This window comes from Lissotriton helveticus (assembly GCF_964261635.1).
Source record: "Lissotriton helveticus chromosome 1_1 unlocalized genomic scaffold, aLisHel1.1 SUPER_1_unloc_10, whole genome shotgun sequence".
Classification (NCBI taxonomy): domain Eukaryota; kingdom Metazoa; phylum Chordata; class Amphibia; order Caudata; family Salamandridae; genus Lissotriton; species Lissotriton helveticus.
Genome location: NW_027611649.1, coordinates 2038697 through 2062989, shown reverse-complemented (window position 1 = coordinate 2062989; position 24293 = coordinate 2038697). Strand labels below are relative to the sequence as shown.

The 24293-nt window shown below is 41.8% G+C and overlaps 2 protein-coding genes across 2 annotated transcripts in view; one reads left to right on the top strand and one right to left on the bottom strand.

Moving 5' to 3' along the window:
- The window catches only part of LOC144805440 (uncharacterized), a 947065-nt gene that overhangs the window by 567264 nt on the left and 355508 nt on the right, over positions 1-24293 (bottom strand).
- LOC144805452 (uncharacterized) overlaps positions 4205-24293 on the top strand; it is a 36341-nt gene continuing 16252 nt past the window's right edge. Inside the window, exons 1-2 of the mRNA XM_078672003.1 lie at positions 4205-4296; positions 5489-5644. Of these exons, the coding sequence (XP_078528129.1) occupies positions 4239-4296; positions 5489-5644 (214 nt within the window). The 5' untranslated portion in view covers positions 4205-4238. The remainder of the gene's footprint in view (positions 4297-5488; positions 5645-24293) is intronic.

Sequence of the window (24293 nt, the reverse complement as noted above, 5' to 3'; positions counted from 1 at the left end):
TCCATGGTGTGCCCGGCCTGGTGGGTAGGGACTGAGATCAATTGGTGAAGTCCAAGACTTTCAAATGTTTCAATGAAGTTATCTACTCCAGGATTGCTGTAGCATTCTAAATGGAGATTAAAATTGTCTAGAAGAGTAAAATTTGAAACTGGGGTATAAGGTGGCATAACGCATCACCTAAAATTTCCAGGAATACGAAACTGGGGCCAGGGCGCCTGCAAAAGAGAAAGAACCATTGATTTTGAAACACAAATCCAGGCGTTCTGGTCCTTTCAGGGAGGAGAGGTGAAAGTTTATGCATTACAGAGACTCACGATGAATGTTGGCCAGCCCTCCTCCCCTTGTTCTGTCTCATCTACAGATGGTATAATTTGGAGAAAGTACTAATGCAAAGTCAGGGTTACACCATACCTTAAGCCATGTCCCAGTAATGATTAGAAAACCAAGTTGTATGTCATTGATCATCTAATTGACGTCTTGGGCATGTTTAAAAAGAGAGCGAGCATTAGTAAGGCACCCCTCTAACAGTTTCTCTGCGAATATATTATTGGGTATCAAACGGCTAGTCTCAAAAATCTTCGGTTCCATTGTACATTTAAGACACGTAAGTGGGACTTTGATTTTATGGAGTATTCAATTGCAGTTACATTTCATATCCATTTTAAGTGCTTTGAGGTATGAGGATATAGAGATACCTGGGGGAGTTTGGGCAGCGTGTCTGGTGCCGGTTGCAGCCCGGGGGTGGACGGGCACAGACAGGCTTCCTTTTGGTGTTCCTTCAGTGAGCTAGTGGCATGTCCCCTGTGCACATCCGCTGCACGTTCACGGTTGACATTCAATTAAATACTGGTGCCTGCCAACCACTAGAGCGCTGCAGCTCAAAGATGGCAGCTCAGAGTGGGACTTCCTCCTCCTGGAAGGGTTGGAGGGAAAAAAGCAAAGTGTGAGATGAACTGAAGGAAGTAAAATGGATGTAAAATGGAGCATCTGCAACATGAGCATATTTAAAAACAAGAATCATGGAGTAGAGTTTAGACCTACCATACACGCTAAGGTATGCAGGAAGGTAAGGCTGACGTGATGAAGGGGGGGGCATACTGTGAAATGGGAGGAAAGGGAGAGGAGGGCACAAGGGAGGGGGAGGGAAGAGGGCCGACCTGTGTCTCCCGAGGGCACAACCTATTGGAGTGTAGGGGGGTTGGGGGTGGAGAAAGGGAGTAATGTGTGGAGCTAGATGGGGAGTCAGGGGAAAACCCGGTTGCAGGGGAGGGGAGTAGGGAGGGGAAGAGGTGGTCAAAGAGAGAGAGACAGGTGTCTTTGCCTTGGATCATGACAGTACCATTGTTATAGATTGAGATGGTGAGGGATCCATTGAAATACGCAGAGGGGGAAATCTTTAGTTGTTTCCCATGAGGGATAGAGGAGGAGGAGGTGACGTTAAGGGAATTATATAGGCTGGTGGACCAGGAGGGGGTGTTGTGAGTGAAGAAAATGAAATCGTTTTTGCACCTTCCAAAACGACCATTGTAAAATTGATCAACAAATAGGGAATCAGGGAAACGTTCAATAGTGTTATGCTTCAATCGTTTTACTGAAGCTTTAGTCTGGCCGGGAGGATAAATGATTTTATAGCAATTAAGTCCTGCCTTAACTCGAGTGGTGGCCATGTTGGGAAAATGAGGAGAAGGAGTGCAGGGGGGATAGGAGAAGGGTGCTACTAGGAAAGCGGTGGTGAGGAGAGGTATACGGACTAAAAGGGGACACATATTACAGATGTCGGAAGAGGAAATCTGAACTAATGTGCCGTCCGGAAAGAGAGGTGGGTATTTGTTGGGCCCTTCAACAAGGTATACATGAAGCCAACTGGCATAAGATAATACTTACAAGGGAAATGTTTACATATGATGGGACCAACTGGACCACTGTCAGAACCATCACGAAGCACAATTAGACAAGCGAACACCCAATGACCACTGGTGATCACTGTACTTAGCATCAGCCTGCATAAGGCCACCTTTAGAGGTGCTCAGAACAGGGTGAGTAAATCCTACAACATGAAAAGCATTTCCTAGCACCACATATACTTAAAAAAGGGGCCTGGCTCTGTACAAACCTTGCAGTCTCCCTGGCCAATTGGCCATCTCAGAGGGACTCAAATGCCCTGAAATCATAATGTCAAGGTTTCTGCCAATGCAGCGAGAGTCTTAACTTAAACAGAAATATCCCCATGGAATAAGTGTTCCTAAACGGTGCAGCTGGCACTCCTTTCAGCACAGCTGTAAGAGGCCTAAATGGAGCAGCTGGCACTACTTGCTGCGCAGCTGTAAAAGGCCTAAATGGTGCAGCTGGCACTACTTGCTGCGCAGCTGCGAAAAGGCCTAAACGGTGCAGCTGGCACTACTTGCTGCGCAGCTGTAAAAGGCCTAAATGGTGCAGCTGGCACTACTTGCTGCGCAGCTGCGAAAAGGCCTAAACGGTGCAGCTGGCACTACTTGCTGTGCAGCTGTAAAAGGCCTAAACAATGCAGCTGGCACTACTTGCTGCGCTGAGGAGAGCGTGAGCCTTCCCGCCCAGGAGACGACCCCTCCATACAGCGCTCACTGTAAGACACTTGTGCTGCCTCCACGAAGTATGGCCATATAGTAATATTCAGTTTAAATCAGTTGTGCTATGGTGTGCACATCAAGAAATACAGGCGGTGTACCACGATCACTGTTTGTATGCCTAGAGCACCATGTCTGATCTCAGCAGAATATGGTGATCCCCTTTATCTTAAGCAGTCGCCATTCACCCTTGCATCTTAAGCAGTCGCATTCACCCTTGCACCATAATGAAAAGATGCCTGTGCTACAGGCAGGATTGTTTTTGTGCAGGAAGCATAACCTTCCTTCACAAAAACAATCTTTAGATGCATTTTCCTCTTTCTGTGTGTGCTGCAGAGTGCAGCACATATGAAAAGAGGAAATACCTAAGGGAAAAAAACATATTTCTCCTCAATCTGTCTTGCTTGGCAAGGCATAGTATTTCGACACACTCCCAGGTACACACTCTAACTTTTTTCTTTTATCCAGCATTTCCAACTTTGCATGTGTGCTCTAATAAACAATATTCAAAAAAATATGTGTAAGCACAGAATTTTGTAGTGGAAGGTCCAAAACCCGTGTGACAAAAGTGCTCCAGCATAGGCAGAGAGAAAAACAGAATGGGCCATATTATCAAGAACGGGGATAACATTATCGCCGCTTTAGCGGCAGGAAACTGCTGCTAAAGTGTTGATAAGTGGCTTGGTAATATGCCCTTGTGAATTCTCATAGAAGTAAATAGAGTGAGGGGTCTTCTAAGGACAAAGGTTGTCCCAAATTTGGGGTACAATATATGCACCACATAGAACAGAGGTTGTAACGAACCTCAAGGGGACACTCTTCTATTTGTTGTGTTATAATTCCCATAGAAGCCCAGGTGTGATGCCATTCACACCAGAACCTGGGCTTCAATGGGAATTCACAAGGGCATATTATCAATCCCCTTATCGCCGCTTTAGCGGCAGTTTCCAGCAGCTAAAGCGGCGATAATGTTATCGCTGTTCTTGATAATATGGCTCAATATGTTCAAAAAGGTGCTCTTCTGTTCTCTCTCCTTGACACAACACAGCTCATCAAATGTTGTTCTCTAGGCAAATTATCAAGCCCCATCTATGTAATGTACCACATGGGTTTTGGACTGGAAGTGTACCCTTCCACTACAAAATTCTTGTTCTTACACATATTTTTTTAAAATATTGTTCTTTATAGCACACATACATAATTGGAAATGCTGGATAAAATAAAAAAATTAGAGTGATGCACGTACATATTGTTATCCTTGTTACAATCTTCATTCTGCCTCAGTTTTAGGTCATTTCTCCCTAAGTACCCTTTTTTGCTTACATTACTTAATTGTTGTACTCTCCAAACAACTGAAACTCCCTGATGCATTACCTATTTTCTGTTATATTTTGTACCACGGAGTACCAGAACTTTCTTCTCTTTTCCTTAGTCCTAAGAAATTTCCATGCAAACTGTGAATGTGCCCCGCTCTAAGGCTAAAGCAAAATACTTATTTTTTAGACGTATTTCTCTATGTTTGAAAGAAAAGCACAATTTCACTCAGATCTCTAGATTGCATCTCTTTTTCCAGCAGATTGCCTACTTTGTGAGCAGTGTTTTGCTCTCGGCACCACCCAATGCTCAGGAATCTTCATGCAATGCTCTCCTGACGTCACTCACTGCGTCAAAGGGCTGGAGAACAACACACTGGGTGAGTGCCACATACCACATATCTGTAGCACAACTCAATCCTCCACATTGTGGCCAGTGATTAATTTGTAAAATAATATTTGCCAGTGCCCAAGATATTTCTTAGGAGGCCACTGCAGCTTGCACCACCTGTGGTCCTTGTCAGCGCTGCCAGATCCTTGTACCAATGGCACACCTACATGAATGAATGAATAAATAAACACATTAATGAATAGTGAGATTTCTTGAGCTCAAGGCGACTCCGAGGAGTGTTCTAGCATTAAGTGGAATGTAAGTGGGCAAAGGAAGAGGGGATTATAGTGTGAAGAGCCTACATACCATTACAGTTGTAAAAGTATGACAGTGGCATAATACTAGGTGAACCAAAGCTGTAAGAAGGGCCGGAGCAAGCACCCTGGTATTATTATTTTACAAATCCTATATTCAATTGTTAAACACTTTGCTCATGTGCTTTTTAAAAATAGACTAACAGCGCCACCATGTGGTGGGTTGTCATAAATATGTGCTGCTGTTATGAAATAAGTCGGTGGCAAGCACCAGAGAACACCAGCACAAATTAGGAACTAATTATGGCTATTTACAGGCTGGTTGCTAGCTTCCTCTGTACCCTCAGAATGCCCTTCCATTGTGACCAAATGGTAACAAATGATTGTGTAACGTGCTGGCTGGCATACATTCCTACCTGGTTCCCTTGCGCACTGTGCCACAGGCCCCTACGCTAAGCTACAACTCAGTAAAGAGGTCTAATAGTGGTGTAACAAGTCTGCGTTGCTTGTGTTCCCTTCTGGAGAGTGCCTTGCCTGGTAGTTTGAGATGGATTGTTCTCATGGGTATTAGCTTAGTACTGATTTGCATTGAACAGACTTTTGTATGGAGTGGCACAGCGGGCATACATTGATGGGTTGGAAATCTACCTGGAGCTGTTGAAAGTGATTTAGAATTGTGGAACAAACTTATGGGAGGGGAAAAGTGTAACACCCCATTTAAAAACAATTCAGGAGGGATATTTCTCTCTACTTAAAAATGACATTTTGTGGATAAACACTGAAATGAAGCTATTTTACCACATCAAACCCATGCTTTTTCTTGGTTTGGCTGTTTCATCCAGATTCCTGCAGGGTAACCATGTCTGCTCAGGAACTCATACTGATATCTGTTTTTTATTAAATGAAATCATGCATTTGTTCCAACAGGGGGTAATGTTATTGTAACTGCATTCAAGGGCTGTCTGAATCCCTCCAAACAAGCAGTCTGTGGAAGAAAGGTCTCATTACTAAACTCGGTGATATCTGTGTGGCTCAGTAGAACATGCTGTGACTCTGACTTCTGCAACAGAGGGGATGTGGAAGGTATGTACGAGAGTGTGTTCGGACTCTGACATCTGTTATACAGGTAGGGTGCAGGGTAGATGCAGTCTGTGACTACCACATCTATACCCCAGGGAGTGTGCAGGGCATGCTCCTTAACAGAGGGGCATGCAGGGCACGTAGAGTCTGTAACTCTGACATTGGGGATGCACAGGGTATGCGCAGTCTGTGATTCCAACATTTATAACATCGGGGATGTGCAGGGGAATTAGAGGTTATGAATTCAATATCTGCAACTGAGAGATTGTGCAGTCTGGGCAGTCTGTGACTCCAACACCTTTTAAAGAGGGGATGTTTAGAATATGCACTGTCTATGATACTGACATCTGTAAAGGAGAGGTTGTGCAGGGACATGCAGTCTGTGATTTAGTCATGTGGAACCGATGGAATGGGCAGGGGACATGCAGTGTGTGACTGATAGTTGTGACAGAAGGGATTTGCAAGGTTGGTACATTGTGACACTTCTGTGACATAGTGTGAGAGGTTGGCTTGGTATATGATGCACACGCATGCAAGTGGGCAACCAGCACCAGTCCAGACAACCCTTATAGTGGTTTTAGTGGTTTTAGGCAACCTTAAAAAAACTCTCTAAGCGGCAGCTGTGGAGAGTAGCCTTCAGTCCTGTTATATAAGACTGCAACCTTTCACCTATATCCTTCCCTACATTATATGCATAATGGTTCTTAGGGACTGACTTTTACCTGGATATGACACTGCATTCAGAACGCAGGTTTTTAGTGGCACTGTGAGCTAGCTTATGCAAACAGGCTAATATACCTGATGTGGGAGCTCGGAACCAGTCTGCCACTAAACCCACAGTTTAAGTTATCCGAACATGCAGATCCTGTATAGGATATTGAAGTGACCACAAACACAAGAGTTGGTGGAGAAACAGTCATTTAATACCGTCCAACTCCTCAGCTTCCAGGGAATAAACTAACAGTCCCAGAAGCATTGAATACATACATTCTATCACCAAGGTAATGGCCAACCTGGTGATAACAGAACATTAATACATCATAGACATGGCTGACATTACTACAATATCTCCCTTTCTTACAATAAAACAATAATATAAATGAGGAATAGAATAAGATATAATGATAAAAATAAGCATTAGCATTATATAAATAAAAATATAGTAAAATAGAATTAATAAGAATAAACATATAAATAAAATGACTAATCCATATGCTTGGATGAACAAATCATGCAATATAATACAAATCCACACACAGGGGTGAATGCCACCTTACAAATCCATTCGCTAGGGTGACTGTCTCATACGACTATTCCTCCTCAACAGTGGAGTAGATAATTCTGCTGATGTCTTATGACTATCAGGACTTCTTCTCCTCCCATTAGACTCCAAGTCATTGATCATAGGGTTACTAGCATGTAAAACAGTATTAGATTTCAAACCCATTTGAAGTACAACTTTGTCAGGAATTTTATAAATTCTGGATGCATTCCACCAATTTTTCCCATTGACTCTGATAGCATGATTTGATACTGAATCAACACACACAGGTTGACTAAATTTTGATAAACCTTTGGGTACATTATGAGTAATCTTTATGTTTACCCAATCTCCCACATTGATTTTATGAGCCCACACTTCCTCGTGAGATCTCACCTCAGGATTACAGCCCTTTTTTATCATCCAGTTTATCATTAGCTTCCATTTCCGAACATCCCAATGAAGTTTTAGAAAACAAATCCCACTGTCTCATCCAAGCTGGGCACATTCCAAACGTAGCAATTCTTCCCCTCAATAACTCAAATGGACTTTTCCCAAATTCAGTACTTGGTGTGGTTCGATGAGCCCAAAGCATACTTTGGACAGCTTTTTTGACATCAACATTCCCAGAAACAGCCCATTGTACACAATCAACCAGAATACGATTCATGCGCTCAATAAAACCATTTCCTTGAGGTTGATAAAGCACCACCCAGCGATGATTAATACCACATTGACTCAGGAATGTAGACATTTCTTTAGAGACAAACTGTACTCCGATGTCTGACATTAATTCTTTGGGAAACCCCTCTCTCGCAAAAAGACTCTGCAAGAATTTGATGACTTCATGTGTGTTGGGGTCGACCATAAAACAAACTTCCCACCACTTGCTGTAATAATCAGCTACCACCAGAGCAAATTTGTATTTACAAGACAGAGCATTGAATGGTCCAATAAAATCTAATGCCAATTTCATCCACGGACCAGAAGGCAAATCAACTTTTACTTTAGGACAGACAGCAGTTTTGATCACTTTGTCACTAGAACAACAAGTGAAACAATTTTCCACTGCATTCTCTATATGAGGATCCATTGAAGGCCACCAATAGATAGATCGAATTCAACATTTGGTGCAAGTTTGCCCAAGATGTTCTTCATGACCAGCCATAATTATACGATCTCTCAGGCTTTCAGGAGGTATAAACTTGTCAACTCGTAGAATCATTTCACCACCTTCTAGAGACAACTCTTCTGCAACTTTAGAAAAAGGTTGGAGACTATTATCTAAATGTTTTTCCTTGGGCCAACCTTGAATAATATATTTCTTTACTTCCTTGAGAACAACATCAGAAAGTAATGCATCAAACTATTCCTCTTCATTAAAACATCCTCCATTACAGACATCAAAACTGGTGATTAAACATTCCTCATCGTCATCACCAACACAATCACTGTGTACTATAGGTAACGGCAATCTGGAAAGTAAATCAGGTCTGATGTTTTTTCCTCCAGGAATATGTTCAACAGTAAAATTGTATTGAAGAAGCTTAGAACTCAATCTAGCTATTCTAGGAGTATGATCTTTTACTACAACGCCGTTGAGAATGGGAATGAGAGGGGGAATCATCCTTTACGATGCAACTTTTACCACGCAGTGCCTTTACAATGCAGGCTTTTCAACGCAAGTCATTACAAAGAATTGCGCTGGGGGCGCTCTAGGATAGGTAATAGTTTAATTTACTATCCAACACCTTCCCTACTATCCACGGGGACTGGAGTTGGAATAGTAAATTAAACTATTCACTATCCAAGCACCCCCCAACGCAAGTCGTTGTAACGACTTGCGTTGAAAAACCTGCATTGTAAAGGCATGCATAGTAAAAGCATGCGTTGTAACAACGTACATCTATAAGAGGTTTATGATCTGTCAATAATTTAAAAGTTCTACCCCAGAGAAAACGTTTAAACCTTTCTACTGCCCAACAACACGCTAGAAGTTCTCTCTCAATGACAGAATAATTCTTCTCACTAGGACGTAATGATCTAGAAATAAAACACACAGTATGCTCCACACCAAGTTTCATTTGAGTCAACATACCACCAAGACCATCAAGACTTGCATCAACTGAAACAATAGATTCCAAAGAAGAATCAAAAGGAGTCAAAATATTGCAAGAACTAAGTTCGCTCTTGATATTTTCAAAATCAGTCTGACATTTCTGATCCCACAGAAAGACAGTTCCTCCTTTCAAAAGTTCACGCAAATGAGCAGTTTTAGATGCAAAATTAGATATGAACTTAGAATAAAACTCGCACATCCCTAAGAAAGTTGAAACCTGTTCCTTGGTCTTAGGGGAAGGAACATTGGCGATAGCTTCAATAAGACCATCTCTAGGTAGAATTCCTTTCCCTGATATACGGTGTCCCAAATATTCAATAGATTCAACACCAAAAACACACTTGCTCACATTAGCAACAATCCCTTTTTCTTGCAGCCTGTTTAAAACTTCAGTCACATTTTTTTCATGAGAAAGTTTACATTTCCCTGCCACAAGGATGTCATCTTGAAAGACAACTGTATTTTGAACTCCCACCAAGACTCTTTCCATCACACGTTGAAAAACGGATGCCGCTGAGGCCAGCCCAAACGGCATCCTCTAGAATTGAAATGTTCCAACGGAAGATACAAAAGCAGTTAAATGTTTTGATGACATGTCCAGTTCAATTTGATGATATGTCGAAGATAGATCTATCTTCGAAAACCATTTGGACTCTTGAAATTTGGCAACCATGTCATCAATGCGGGGCAATGGGTGTGAATCAACCCATATGTCTTTATTAAGACTGCGTAAGTCAATGCAGACCCTGAGATTTCCATCTTTCTTTCGTGCGACGACCAAGGGACTTAACCATACAGAGGACTCTATGGGCTCAATCACACCAGATTTACACATTTTCTCTAGTTCTTTGGCTAAGTCATCCCTGACACTCAAAGGTACATTCCTTAACTTGTGCTTTACAGGAATGCCACCATCCTTTACTTTAATGAGATGTTTAAAACCTTTGATTAATCCAAGATTATCACAAAAAACTTTTGGAAATGTCTCTGCCCACTCTGAAACATTATCGTGGAGTGTTGATTCATTGACAATGAACACGGGTTCCTTTGTACCAGGTCTAAGAGTCATCCCGAATAATCCTTGGTGATACCCCCCTAGAATATTCAAACCTTTAATCGCTACATACATTTTCACTGTTATGGATCTTTCTTTGAAAAATAATGTACTTTCAAAGAACCCCTTCAATTCAATCTTTCTCCCCTCATAAGATACTGGACTTCTATCAGGAGGTACAAGATGTCTATCACCCCACACAGATCCAAACAATTCTTCAGTGATCATCGTCATACGTGCCCCTGAATCTGCCAGTAATTGTAAGATTTTCCTATCCACTGTAATGTCAACGATAGGATCCACACACTCCTCACAATCATCCTTGACTACTAACATTAAATCACTCATTGAACTTACAATTTCTGTATTCCTCTCCAATCTATCATTGTCTTCCCATACAGCATTGACATTCCTCCTGGAGATACAAACTTTAGCAAAATGACCTTGTTTGCCACAATTTCTACATGAAGCATTCCTAGCAGGACAAATGCATGAATTTGGGAAATGGGAAGAAAAAACACATTTTGAACACATATTTTTCTTTTGAAGATATATTTGTTTCTTGTCCTGTCGAATAAAAGACGATTTCCCTTTACTTTCATTGCTGTTCTTTTCAGACCCAGAATTTTTTTCTACTCCGTTTTTTGCTTCATTCACCACTCCTACAGTAGCTTTATCTGATTTCAATTCGTTCGACGATGATTGAGACAGTTCAATACTTTTGACAATAGAAATCGTCTCCTCAAGAGAAGGATTTTTTAAAGTTAACAACTTTTGTTGAACTTTTTTATCTCTACATCGAACCACAATTTGGTCTCTAATGAGCTGTGAAGTGAAACCCTCAAACTCACAATCAGAAGCTAAAATGCGTAATGAAGCGACGTATGATACAATACTTTCAGACATTTGATGTTCTCTAGTGAAAAATGTGCGTCTGGCTACAACTAACCTTTTTTCTACATCAAATTGTTTTTCCAACATTTGAACAGCTTGATCAAACTCATTCAGTGGTTCAACACATTCTGCCACCTCGGGTAAAGGTAGATGTTCCAAAACAGCTTGGCCCTCATGGCCCAAGTTGTGTTCCAGAATGAATCTCTTTCGTTCTGCACTGAATCTGATACCACCTATGGCTCCTAGATATTTAGTGAAAGCCCTGTACCATACTTTCAGCTCTACAGGTGGGTCTCCTGGAAGCTGTAGGAAAGGAGAGGGTGCTTGTACATTCTGCATATTAATCTTTTAAAAATATGAGTACTAATTTTTAATAGAAAATGTTCTTTTCCTAATGGACAAAAAACTATGAATGTTTTAAGGTATATATATATATAAGCATGCTACATTATAAAACAATTCTTACATAACTAGAATTCATTTTCTTGACATATATCAATTTTAGATGTAAAAATACACTTCTCTATGCTGCTAATCCACTGTGATATGCATACAGGCCGGGTCCACTAACTCAAAGGTAATGTCCCAACACCACATATGGGCCCATAGAGTAAGAAACCGCACTTGTCTGGTGTGTGGTTCTGAAGAGGAATCTGCTGAGATTGTACTATGATGTCCATCAAAGAGCAGTGGGGTTGAGTCACATTTTGCCACTTGTCTAATGGCTCTGACATGTTGATGGTGGAGAAGGCAGGCAACAATTGGATGGGGCAGACAATACAGGACTTAGGAGAGAGAACAGACCTTGGGTCCTCAATGGAATTCCAGGGATACCAACTGGCAGAGCTAGAACAGCTTGGGAATAAGAGTCCTGATAAAAACCATCACATCCTCCCCTTCTGCTCCCTGAGGTGCACCAAAAAGTGAAATAATATTCTCCTCTCTGTCTTCTAAGTCTGTGACTTTGCACATGAAAAGGTAATGTATCTGCCCCAGTCCATTTTAAGATTCTACTTGGTACAGACTCTGGCCCACGTATGGGCGTGGAAGGCACTGTCCTCCAGGTGTAGGGAGTTTACCTGCAAGTTGAAGTTAGTTGTTTTTTTAAGTCCATGGTCACAAGGATGGTCCCTATTTCAAAAATCTCTTTCTGTATGGCATCCATGGCCAACCCTGTAGCCTGAGGTAGTTCCGGTTGAGTTGCATGTGTGGCCGGAGGCCTATCGTTGGTGACTACATCTGAAGAGAGTAGTTGGCGAGTTGCTGGTTTAGGCTGCAGCATATAGGGGAAAAAAATAAGCCCAGCGGATAGGCTGGCAAGATGTTGGCCAATAGCGCATCTGTGAGTGGTGCTAGGGATTGCCCAAGGGGCTCAAAGAATGATGCCAGTTCTCAAACTGTCTGCTCCGTTCCTGGATGTGGAGTGATCAGATGTGTCCAGATATGGGTCTGGTGCAATGTTCCTGTCTCCACCTAACAGTATGTTTGAGTGCGGGTACTGAAGTATATTTCTCATTAGAGTCCTAAATATCTCAATATTAGTGGAGATTGGTCCATATGCAGAATCAAGCATCGCGGAGTGGATCTGTATTGAGCCCCTAATGAGGGACAAATGGTCCATGGGGTCTCACCAATTTTTATGGGGATTACCACTCCTTCTTTGTGATTTGACAGGCAAGAGGAGCAAGAAGGGTCATTGCTACCATGTTTGTTGGCATTAACTTCTCTCCATACTCGGACACCGCATGATCTATTACTCCTAATGTCAGAAAGGTGTGTTCCTTAATGGAATGCTAAATCCAGACATAATGTGTAGAGTTAGTTGGTACTTACTTTATCTTTAGATAATAAGTATGTACATTTACATTCATTGAAACTACCACTATGACAGTTCAGCAGAGCCTATCTTTCTTTGGAGGGCATGAGGGAGGAGAGACCCGCTCTCTGAATTTTAAGTTAGCAAAGGATGGTGTGTGCATCTTTGTAGTAGTACTTTACATGTATAGCTGTGGTGATAAAGCCAATATACGGTTGTCTAAATGTACTAGGTTTGCTGCTGTGATAATGTTGTGAACTGAGGATTTGGTATACACAGGATGCCTATGGATAAGTCCAAGGGACGCGATCCTGTCCTCACTTTTTCTCACCCATAAGCAACTGTGACAAATGTGTAACTGTAACTAAGGAAGATTGTTTCCAGACAGTTTGCCTTTCCCAGCTCAAGGCTCCAAAGAAAAAAATTATGTGTTGGGAGCCACAGTGCTCATCACTCTCCCCACATTTATTTCACCTGTACCTCCCTCCATTGATCAGGTTGTTGAATGAAAGGAAAATGGTTACCTTCAACTATGCGGATGATCTACAACTGCTGTTTACCATTGATAATTCGCCTCGCTCAATCTCTGTCTTTCAGTCGACTATGCGGTTCATCTGTAATTGGATGGATTTCAACCATTTAAAATTAAACCCAGGAAAGACAGAATTTGTCTTGATGGGTGGCAGCCAGATTTTCTAGGGCTAGCAGTACTAGCCTGGAGAACTGGCCCCCCTCCCATCCCTTCCTCATCAGCCAAGAGTCTTGGAGTTACAATATCTAATGACGTATCTCTAAAAAACGCATGTTGGCTCGGTTGTATCTTCTTGTGCTTATCAGCTGTGCAAGATCAGTAATGTAGGTATATTGCTGACTCAGGCTGCGTTGACACATGTTGTAATGGCCATGGTTCTATCGTAGTTGATCAAAAAAGAGGGATAAGGGATTGGAACATTCGTTTCTTTCCCCAGGGTAAGTTGTAGATTTATCAAGTGAAAAACGGACACTAGTTACACCTTATGACCATTGGTAAAAAGGGGTATGTTAGAGTATCCTCAAAAAACTCAATGTTTTAGTGATAGTGCGGTATATCTGTTTCATCCGCCCCACATTGAAGTATGTGGCAGTTATCATAGGGTACTCCAAAATAGTGATTTTGCCAGCCTCAACCCGAGGCGCCTCTGGTCTGGGGTGCAGTGTCCAGAGAAGTGAATGAAAAAAGTGTGAAAATAAATTGTTGAAAAAAGGAAAAAATATTAAAAATTGGTAAATCACCCGAGAAATTTTTAATGTTGGGTTGATTTCCAATGAGAATTAAAAATATATTTGATACTACTCATTAGATCAAGTTACTGGATCTAGTAGTATAATGCATAAATCGTCGACATGTTTCAGCTCCCTGGGCCCTAGGGGTCTATGGAGCTTTCGTCAGGACTAACAAACAAAGATTTGTACTCACACAATTTGTGTAGTGTTTTGTTTTGGTCGTTTTCTGATATTTGTTTCTGAAAAACAACTCCTCCAAAATCTGCAATGTAATGAGAAAATACACAGACAAATACACACTTCATAAATGCATTCAATTCGGGCTGATAAATAGTGAATCAACATTTTTATCACCAGGGAACATAACTAAGGAAGGGATTGCTTAAGGATTAAGAGGGAGATACTAATGCGGTGGCGCCCTTGATATCATCTTAAATGTGATATAACGCAAATTAGTTCGAGTGTTATCTGATCTTACAGAAGTAGTACAGACACAACACTAATGTATATTCCCCGTGGGGGAACCTTCAGGCATTCGTGCATGAGCTACTCGGGTATGTCTGTTGAGTGGAATACCCATGAAAAACTCGAGTGACCAAGAACGATAGTCTGCTGCCTGAGCTACGTGGCTAGCAAAACACATGTTTTAGCAAGGTCGCGGGGTTCCAACAGTACTAGCCTTGGTATACTATGATGGGTATGTTATGTATAGGGTCAGGGTTCAGGAGTTATAGCCTGGGTAAACCACTCTGCTCATTTACGACAAGTGTGTCGGCTTCACTGCGAGTCAATAACACAGTTACAGGAGAATAGTTAGCGAAAAAATTAGTTTTGTCCTACCTGTTTTGGAGGTACCTTCTACTTCATCGGGGTCCCGCTATTTCTAAGCCCAGAGCTGTTTGAAGAATGATTGCAGCATTAGGTAGATCAGGCTCGAGCGTCTTACCGATATGGTTTGTCTCGGGGATTACCGCCGCCATTACCCGCGTGTAGGTATGCTTCCTGCCTTGTGCTGACTCTGCCCCCGGATGTCTCTTCTCAGATGCACGCTTGGATTTAAAGGGGCTCGGCTCAGCGTAGGCAAGAGGTGTGTTTTTAAAAAAAAAAAAAAATTCGATCGAGTAACTTTATGCGTTTCTAAGGAGACAGATTGCAGGGACATTTAACAGGATCGAAGTCTTTTCAATGTTTATGAACGGTAGTAAAAAATATATTGTTCATATTCATAGGAAATGGAAACAATGATTTCATCCGTTACTCAAGGATATGGTATACAAGCATTTCAGTATTTATGAATGGTAGTGGAATACATATGCGTAATTTAATTCAATTCCAGGGAAGTGGAGAGAATGATTTCATCCATTACTTGCAAAAATTGAAAAAATTATCAAATGGGAGAATTTAATGATAACAAATTATGGACTGCTCAGTTCAGGTTTATTCTTGTATTTGTTTATTTGGCAAACTGATGCCATGGTATGGAATCGTTCAATCCTTGGTCACAGGTTTTGAGGCGGTCTACCCACCTCTGTTCTTTTTCAAACAATGTTTTTTCACTGTTATGCGTTTTGTCGGTGAGCATTTCAATTACAGTCCAACGGAGCTCATCACAAGAATGGCCTGAATCAACAAAATGGGAACATAACTTGGTCGTGTTCTTTTTGAGTTTGATATTACTTCTGTGTTCGCCAATTCTTACTTTTATTTTTCGACATGTCATCCAATATATTTCTTTTCACAAGGGCAACTTACCATGTAGATAACATGCGAGGAATTACAATTGGTGTGCTGGCCCTGAGTCCATACTAGCGTCTCAGACAGTTGTAATGTTTTTGACCCTGTTGTTGTTTTACAGGCTACACAAGAACCACATGGATAGTGCCCCGTTACTGGTGTCATCATTACATCCCTCGTTATGACCTATTGATGTTTTTTCACTGGTCGAGTATGCACTAAAACATCTTTTATGTTCTTGGTTCTGCGATTGGCAAATCTGGGTTTCGGCCAGTTGAAGACTCCGGTGTTCAAAATATGCCAATTCTTATTTATCATTTTCTTGATATCATATGAAGAGGGGCAAAATGTTGTCACACAAGTAGTCAGATCTTGTATCGGTGCTTTGGGAAAATTTTGTAAAAGGCATTCCCTCGGTTGGTTATTCGCTCTTTTTTGCAATACCTGATAGTCTTCTCCGTATAGTCCCTTTTCCTCAGTTTATCGCTCAATTCTTTGGCCTGAGAGTGATAATCTTCATTCTTGCTACAGTTTCTCTTGAGACGTAAGAACTGGCTAAAAGGAGGATTGTCTCTTAGTGGCTTTGGGTGGTATCGTACCTTGACTACTCCAACTCAATCTATCTTGGATTACCAGACAGTCTTATGAAAAAAACTGCAGATAGTCTAGAATCAGGCAGCCATACTGATTTATCAGAAATCACAGTAGAATCAGGCTTCCCCCTTCTAAGGTATTTGCATTGGCTCCCCATTCCTCAACACTGTGTGTCTAAGATCGGCTATCACGTATTCAAGTCACTGTATGGTCAGGGCCCTGGTATTGTAGACAGCCTTCTCTCCAGGTAGTGTCCCTCACGAAATCTTCGCTCGGCTCACCACCTATTACTGGCAACTCTTACCTTTAAGTTAAAGTGACAAGGGGAAGCCAGGTTTGCAATTCTGGCCCCTACAATGTAGAATTCCATCCCCCTGGAAATCAGGTACAGCGCAGACTTATTGAGATTTATAAAATTGCTCAAAACTTGGTCGAATTGAACTGTCAACCTCCACGACAACTTCTAGGATTAGCTCCAAGAAACCATAACATAACCTGCAGCACGGGGGTCTCACTCCGCAATGCAAGTGGCTTGAGGTTTTTGATCTGATCTAGATACCTTTACCATGATGCTATGGAGAATGCAAGGAGGACATGGGTAAGGAGACGGGACAGCCAGCAATAAAGAAAAGAGATCTAAACTATAAAACCCCTGTGTGGTTGCCCTGTCTTATGCATATATGGCTGATGGTAAGAGTTAGTTAATAGTCAGTGAATTACACACCACACATTGTCGACTCTGACAAATCCCTAAGTATAACTTTAGGAAATGACCTCTCTATACCAAAACACATCAGCGCTATCACTATCACAAGCGGAGCTAACCATCAGCTAAATATCCCTGGAAAACACAAACCTTCCCTCCCCCGACTCACCTCACAACTGTCACTCGTGCTTTTGTGCTTCCAAAACAAGAATACGGTAGCACTACCCTAGTGGGCCTCCTAAAAACATCACTTGCTTCTTGCTTAAGGGAACACTTAATACAACAGCTATGCTCATTACAGGTTCTAAAAAGAATAATCACATCACCCCTGACATTTGAGCTCTGATTGGCTTTCTTTTGAGACCAGGATGCATTTCAAATTGGCTTCCATGACTTATAAAGCGCTGCACCACAATACCCCTTCCAACCTATCCCAAAAATTGACCCATTTGAGTAGAAACATATCTGCCAGAAGTATGAGCACGTTACACCTTGAGCAACAGAAATTCAAGAAAAAGAAATTGTGCGACTGATTCTTTTCTTGAATGACCCCATTTATATGAAACTCCCTCCCTACTGAGATCAGATACAAACCACCCACATCCTTCTTCAGGAAAATAGTGAAAAAAAATTCTCTCCGACAAATTCCTCTCTCACTGAGGCTTGCATCTGCGTTGCACTATACCCTTACTTAAAGCTATGTCTCTCCACCTCAGGGAAAACTCAGGGAAAACTGTGCAGCAACTCTCCCCACCCTTGTAACATTCTTAAACAACTCCCTCATAGCTGTTATATTTACTAGCTTTAAAAGTCTTCTTTGATTTGTCACCAATGTGTATTTTTATTTACACTTTATGTTACTTGGGTTCTAGCTCCTATTTTACTTCACATACCCCACCCTATTTCTTTTACTTCTGATCACTGTTATTATATATTTGTATTCACTCTCCATGTGCCCCTTCTTATTGCTGATGTGCTCTCTTTATAAAGTACTAAGTTGTCATGAACATTAGTACTACGTTGCCATGTGTGTTCACTATCTCGGGACACTGTGCATCTACTCTCCCCAACCTGGCAACTCCCCACCTGTATTACCTCATAACCTAACTTCCACACCTCCTACTCTCTATCAAATTCTTCTTTTATATAATGCTGCTGTGCATTTTTATTTACACTTCATGTAACTTTTTAACTTGCTGTTGTCTATTGGACTTCTTTCATATTATGTTGGTATGTGTTTTATTTACACTTGATGTAACTCATTTACTTGCTCCTTTTTTGCTTATATATCCCACTGTAGACCATTTTCTCTTTTAACCATTAGCATATATTTTATTTGTTCTCTATGTAACACATGTTACTACTGTTGTGCTTACTCTGTAAAGTGCTCTGATACTTTCGGGTCAAGTGTGCACTTTATAAAACGCATGAATAAATAAATACATAAATCCTAGCCAAGCAAGGTACTCAGGGTAAGTAGGATGCCAATTCCTAGCAGTACCTATTGAACCATGTTAAATGGCGAAGAGAGCGCTAGCAGTGTCTAAAGGAAAAGGAGGAGAATAATAATAAGAGGCGGAGCATTTTGTGCAATAACATGTAAAAGTACAGCAACAACAAAGAAAACACTTTATCTGCTGGGGATCCGATCTCCATGCCATCAGATGGGTTTCAGTGGTGATTGTGATTTGTCTATGGTAGGGTGTGACTTATTAGGTTGGTTTGATTTGATCTCAAAGCTTATTGCTTGGTCATTTCCACCCATCCCTTTTCCTCCCAGTTATGTTGGTTCTGGGGCCATGTCCAGGTGTTGTGGGTGGCATGTATTGTTGTCACCGTGCCGGTAAGTAATCAGGTTTATTCCTCAAGTGAGTTAAACCAGTCCTCCAATTGTTATGTTAATGTTATGTTAATAACTATTTCTAGAGCGCAACCCTTAGGTTTCTTGGCGCTATTTATTCAAGACACTAAACACAATTCTAAGCATAAGCCTGTTGGAACAGCCACGTTTTTATAGACTTTCGGAACGCCAGTAAATGGTTACTGTGTCTAATAGAAAGTGGAAGAGCTTTCCAAAAAGAGGCAGCCAGATGGTAAAAGCAGCTGCCACCCTGGCGTTTCCTCTTAAATGTAGAGACATTTGCAAGGCTTAGATGTGTTGAGCGTAAGTTGCACTGAGGTTTATAGTTAGTGATGGACTTCCTAATGAATATCGGGCCAATGTCACAGAGCGCCCTAAAGGTGATGCAACCTGCCTTAAAAGCAATTCGCTGAGCCACAGGCAGCCAGTGGAGTTTTTCCAGCCCAGCCCTAATTGATTGCCACTTGGGGTGTTTCCAGATGAGCCTCGCCGCCTGGTTTTGGACCATCTGGAGGCGTTTTAATAGGCCAGTTGGAAGGCCCAAGTAGAGACTGTTAGAAAAATCCAAACGGGAAAGGACAAGGGCAATCACTACTTGAATGAGTGCAGAGTGTGTTAAAAAATGGGCGATTTTCCTAATCTTTCTGAGTTGAAAGAAACTAGAACAGACCACCATTCCTGCCTATCCTTTAAGAGATAGATCCTCGTTAAGTGTGATCCCTAGACTTTTACCCGAGTGGGTCTTTGTGGGAGGGATTCCCATATCGGTCGGCCAAAAATGTCGACCCCAGCTCAGTTCACTTTCCCCAGGCAAGATCAATTCTGTCTTGCCCGGGTTAAGTTTGAGATGATTTAGGGTCATCCATCTCTGTATGTGTGACATTACGGCCGAGCATTTGGCGGCTGAGTCTGGGGTGTTTAGGGGGATGATTAACTGAAGATCGTCAGCATAGTTGTAAAGGGTGATTTTATAGTTTTTTAAAGAGTGAATCTGTGGGCGAAGATAAAGATTAAATAATAAAGGGGAAAGTGACGAACCTTGGGGGACCCCACAGGTAGATGACATCCTGGGGGCTGTGAAAGACCCTAATCTCACTGACTGTGTACGATTTGTAATAAAAGAGGCAGTCCAGTTCAGTGCGGGGCCCCTGAGGCCGGCCTGCTCGACACGGCTGATCAGAATGTTATAGTCAACCGTGTCGAACGCGGCCGACAAATCAAGGAGCACCAGAGCCTGATGGATGCCCTTCTCTGCATTAGATCTTAATGTATCTTGGACAGCCAAAATGACAGTTTCTGTTGAGTGAGATGGTCGAAATCCCGCTTGATTCGGTTCTAAGTATTCCGAGTTCTCGATAAAATTAGACATACACCTGGATACGTGAGCCTCCAGGAGTTTGGAGAAAAAAGGGAGAAGGGAAGTAGGCCTGTAATTGGCTGGATCCAGGGGGTCTGCTCCCGGTTTTTTCAATAGTGGGATCAAAATGGCGTTTTTAAATTTGTCAGGAACCTTGCCCTGTGTGAGTGATTCATTCAGAAGAGAAAGGATTCCTGATGAAATAGCTGAGCACACCTCCTTTAAAATATGGGGAGGGCAGCTGTCATAGGGCGAGCCAGATTTGACGCGAGAAAGAAGTTCTGGAAAAATCTTTTCATCAATGGGTGGAAAAGTATCTAGATTATGATAGATGTCTTCAATGGGATCCCCGCGAGAGAGACTTTGAATGAGCTTTTTTATGGTGGCAATTTTATCTAAGAAAAAATCATTTAATAAATTACAAAGTTACTGCGAGGAAACCAAAGGAGGCATAGTTCTTTCGTTATTAAACAGATCGTTCACTATGTTGAAGATGTCTTTAGTTTTATTTTGAGAATTTAGAATTTTCCCAGAAAAATAATCAGTTTTACTTTGTAAAAATTGAACTCGGTCTTCAAATTCTGTTGTTTGTTCTTTGCTTATGATGAGCATGCTAGATGGATCCAATTAACGGTATCTAAATCCCAGTTTTATGAAACAGTGATCTCTCATGGGTAAGGAGTCATGTTTCTCTGCAGTGGTTATAATGTGTGTAGCATGTTGATACCTACTAAAGGAGTCAATAATCTGGCGAGGGTTTTTCTTAGGATGAGTGTTGCATGATCTCAGTCTGTGTGATGTTTGGGTTTCCAATGGGAGGTAAGCATCACGTTCAGAAACTCCGGGAGACGTTTTGTCAGTAATGCGTTCATGTAATCTCCCTCCATTTTGTCAGGTATGACAACTAAATGCTGACTATCTTGATGACATCTGACCTCCAGGTCTGTGATCTTCCTTTGTAGGTACCAGTGATCCTTTTCCCAGTCTATGCATGCATCAATTTTCTGTTCTTCTAAGGGTAATCTCTCTCCTGTATTGTGAAAGCATTTTTGGAATGTTTTAATGACTGAGTGCATTGACAGGTTCTCTGCTGTTTGTCATTATGATCATTTACCAGTCACCGTCTCAGTTTAAAGTATACATGTAGCAAGGAAGAGTAGTAAAAGTCTAACTGACAAATTGGTTGTCCTTTTCTAGGTGCAGCACTGCAGGTTCAGGGAGCTAGAGAGTCCATGTGAACAGGAGCTGTCCCATGACAAGGCATGCCCCCAGAACACATGATACATTCAACTGGTATCTGTCGGGTGTGACTGTAAAGAGAGCAAGGAAATCACTGCGGCCATTAGTAAAAATTATGCTCACAGTCGGACCTTGCGCTAAATAAAGCTCCTGCTGTATAAGTAATTCATGGCAGGCCAATGCTCTGAACAAGATCTGTTGATGACCCAAGAATCATGCCCAAGAAGTTCAATATTCATTAAGGTGTGGTGCCACTGGTAATTGTAGACAATCTGGGGCCTACTTACGGTTCACGATCGGCACTGATGTACTGCTCTATTACCAAACTGGGGCTCCCTTTCTAATCGGTGTTTCTGTGTGTTTCACTAGAGGTCACTAAACTTTCACCCTTTGCTCAAATTCTCCTCTCTTGGCATTAAATAGTTACAAAAAAATTATGAATTCAGGCCCTGATCTCTGCACTGGGGTGAATGTATGACATTGTTCTGCATTCTGTCCATCAATTGTTATTTTTGCATTTGTCACCCCAAGTGGGATGGGTATTCCCTTGCCGATGAGGGCTGAAAGCCCAAAACCAGTCCTAGGATTCTTGTTTCTAGTCCAGTGAGGACCTGGCCTGGCAGTTTGATGTTGACTCTTTCCATTGGGGAGCAGGGTCAAGACTGATTTGCATATGGCTGGGTCCAAACTGTAATTGCACGGGGGATAGATTTAGGCCCAGATATTTGTACTGTGGTGAATGTATGACATTGTTCTGAATTCTGTCCATCAATTGTTCTTTTTGCATTCAACAGTTCATGGAATCCATAGCCAATTTGGACAGTGACATGCTCTGCCACCTTGGCAACATTTCAGTAGCAGCTGCTGCTTCTGTATTGTGAATGGTGTCCCTGAGTGTGGGCCCATCTGTCTAGTTGCCATTTGCAGTCTTTGGAGCATGGCAGCCTACTCAAAATTACTACCTGTATTCGTTTTATGGTAACTACACACCCATATTGCTGACCTACATTCCAAAGGACTCCCTGCCCAACATACGTCTGTTCCCATGTCGCGGAGGATCACCTGCCACTGGGCCACACCACGGCCTCCATCCCTTCCTCATTAAGCAGCCCCAGACTCAGTTGACTTCAGAGGATCAGAACCTGCAACTTTGCTCACAAGGGATCACTGGCATCCTGCCCTCTGTCTCTGATCCTCTTCCTGTTCTCCAAGTGCTTTGGCAAGGGCTTCCAAGGGGCTCACTCACCTCCTGATATCAAATTTGAGTAAATTACCCTCACTCCACATGTGTTTGACTCTGCATTGGGACACCAAAAGTGAGGCTTCTTCAAGAACCTGTTGAAAGCTGCCATTCACCCAGAGCCTAGCTCCACCGACTCACTAGTGAATACATAAGAAGCTGCCAGTGGAGACGCTCTACATCTCCTCATAGTCTCAAAATGTCAACAAGAGAGGGGAAATTCAAAAGCAAACAACATGCTTTGTAATAGTATTGTACCTTTTTGAAGGTGAAATCAATACTCCATGAAGGAGCCTTCTATTGCCTGCTGGCTGAGATCATGACCCTACTTTGTCCATGCCCTAAAACGTCTCTGTGGAATGATGGATGTGCAAAAGGGTGAGTTCAAAAAAACACTCACCACATTGGCATAGACACTTTTTACTTGTTTTGATTTTAAAATGTATAGAACGCAGCTGTCAATCGATAGGGAGCATCCTGGCACTATACGAAAGAAGCGAAGGTGATCAGGTAGGCATGAGACGTGATCCAATTCCACCAGTGAGGAACATAATGCATCCGTGGCTAAGAATATCCAGGTTCTCATGCTTTCCCAAATAGGGTTTCGGATTCCATTGACTTTAGTTGTGTGGGCATGAGGTTCCATACTGTTGTTGCCCAAACTGCAAAGGATTTTCGTCCTTTGGTTTTATACATAGAGATGGGAGTTTTTTTTTGGATGGCCAGACAATGCAGAGTTTTGAGGTCTGTAGTGGCCGATGACCGAGGTGGCATTTTCAGCACCAAATGGTCCGCTGCATTCTGTACAACCTGTAGCTTTTGTATTACTTTTTTGTTTGTTCCTGCGAAAAAGATAAGGCTTTTGCAGTAGTCTAATCTAGATAGGATAAGTGCTACAGCTACAATCTCCTTGCGGAGTGGGGAATAAAATAAGAACAATTTTGAGGGTTTTAATAAGGTTGAAGCACATTCCTGATACTGCAAGAGCTTATGGCCCAAACGAGAGAGAGACATAAAATGTTACCCACAAGCTCTAGGCGATTTCTACTGTATTAGGTGGAGCAGCTGCATCTTCTGGCCACCATTGGATTGGGTTGAAGGGATTTCCCTTCCCTACCAATAGGATCTCGGTTTTATCCGTATTGCATTTAAGATAGTTGAGTCTCATCCACAGGATGACCTCTGTCATACATCGCTTAAAATTAAGCTGTTTTAGTTGTGTCTTTGTATAGGGCCAAAATCAATTGCCTATCATCTGCATATGAGGTTGTGTCAATGTTAAAAGAAGATATTACCAAGATCAGCTGAGTTAAAGATGTTAAGATGTTAAAGATGTTAAATTAAAGAGGGTTGAGAGAAAAGCCCTTTGAAATTGGCCTAGGGTTATTGTTTATCTACAGTTCGCAAAAAAGGATTTTATCTAGGCCAATGTGGTAGAGGAAATGCTTTGTTTGATTTTGGATAGAAGAATGTTATGCAAAATGGTATCAAATGCTGTAGATAAGCCCACTATG